The sequence below is a fragment of the Mesitornis unicolor genome, unplaced genomic scaffold, assembly GCF_000695765.1.
Source record: "Mesitornis unicolor isolate BGI_N332 unplaced genomic scaffold, ASM69576v1 scaffold44365, whole genome shotgun sequence".
Classification (NCBI taxonomy): Eukaryota; Metazoa; Chordata; class Aves; order Mesitornithiformes; family Mesitornithidae; genus Mesitornis; species Mesitornis unicolor.
Window position 1 is genome coordinate 18,191 of NW_010185626.1, and position 1,454 is coordinate 19,644.

General features: G+C 56.1%; 1 protein-coding gene across 1 annotated transcript in view; it reads left to right on the forward strand.

Moving 5' to 3' along the window:
- The window catches only part of USP28 (ubiquitin specific peptidase 28), a gene marked incomplete at its 3' end in the record, with an annotated part of 18,631 nt that overhangs the window by 16,269 nt on the left and 908 nt on the right, over positions 1 to 1,454 (forward strand). Inside the window, exon 24 of the mRNA XM_010184902.1 lies at positions 336 to 534. Coding sequence (XP_010183204.1) covers positions 336 to 534 — 199 coding nt within the window. The remainder of the gene's footprint in view (positions 1 to 335; positions 535 to 1,454) is intronic.

The following is a 1,454-nucleotide window of genomic DNA, read 5'->3' on the forward strand; positions in this document are numbered from 1 at the left end:
GAAAGGCAGCATAAACACAAGATGTGTTTGTAGTTCACGCTCTGCGGTCGGCAGGAGCAGGGTAATGGTCCTTTGTGCCTGGTACCGTGGCTCCTGCCCTCACTGAGCTTGGAAATATGGGAAAAAAACAATGGAATGGAAGCGTGTGCGGTGCAGTGCGGTTATCGGGGAATCTTGGCATCGTAAAACCAGGATGATCAATAAGCTGTGTGTACTCAGTGCATGCACCTAGTAAATTACACACGTTTATGGGTACGGTGCCCATCCTGACACCGCACCGGTTGTCCGAGACCCGAGCCTGCCCTTTACAGCCTTTACGTCCCTCTCCTCCGCAGAAGCTGAACGAGGTGGCGGCGTCGCTGTTCTCCAGCTGCGAGGAGGCGCGCGTGGCCGAGGGCATCGCCATCCTGAACGAGCTGATCATCCCCTGCATGCACCTCATGAGCAGCTTCGAGATCTCCAAGGAGGACCTGAGCGCCATCGAGGACATGAGGAGCTGCTGGTGCTCCTACCTGGGCCGGGAGGACATGGACGGTAGGGACGGCTCCCCCTTCTCGTGTGTCTGTGGGCAGGGCCGTGGGGGAATTAAGGGACATTTCAAACACCTCCAGTTCCTGGTGTTGGCCCTGCAGCGCGTGGGGTCCTTGTGACTGCGAGGGGAGCGTTTGAATGATTATAGGAGAAATTAATCTGCTTTGGCAGTAAAGCTGCAGAGAAGGAGCCCTGCTCCCTGGAACGTGAAAAGCCAATTTCAGACGAATGGCTGAGCGTTATCTCGATGTGTGTTGGCTTTCTGTTGCCTGTGAATGGAGGGTTCCCCCGGGACGGCAGCGAGCGCCGCAGGCTGGGCTGCTCCTGCTCGGGAGGGAGGCGCAGGCGCTGTCGGTGGCCACGGACACGGCCAGGAGGATGGGGCAGGAGCAGGTTCTGGGTTTTGGCATTTTGAGGAGAGGTTTGTCATCCTACGGCTGGAATTTGGTTCTGGGGAGCTGATCCTGTGCTGTGTTTTCCTCTGCGGTTTGGAGTCGGGCTCCTGAGACTCCTCTCGGGTTGTTTTTGTTGAGAGACATTGGTTTTGACCCCCTCAATCTCTGAGAGCATTTGGGGAGTCATTGTGTGGTTTTGTCTTTAGGAGAGGGTAAATTTGTAGTGAAACAAGGCAAACCCAGAGGTTTATTCTCCAAAATACTGTTGTGAAGAATGAAAGTTGGATAAATTAATGCCAATACACAGGTTTCCCATCCTCGGGCTTGCAGTAAGGGCATTTACTTACACATACAATGCAAGCGCGCTCTGCTTCCTTCAAACGCAGCGTTTGAGGGTGGCTGGACAAACGCAGCTCCCTCTGACAGGGCCTTTACAGGGTCAGCAGCAGCCCCAGCGCCGCTGCCCGGGCCCTCGGCGCCACTGATGCTCGCTCCTCTCCCCGCAGCCGCGCTGCAGCTGAGGCTGGG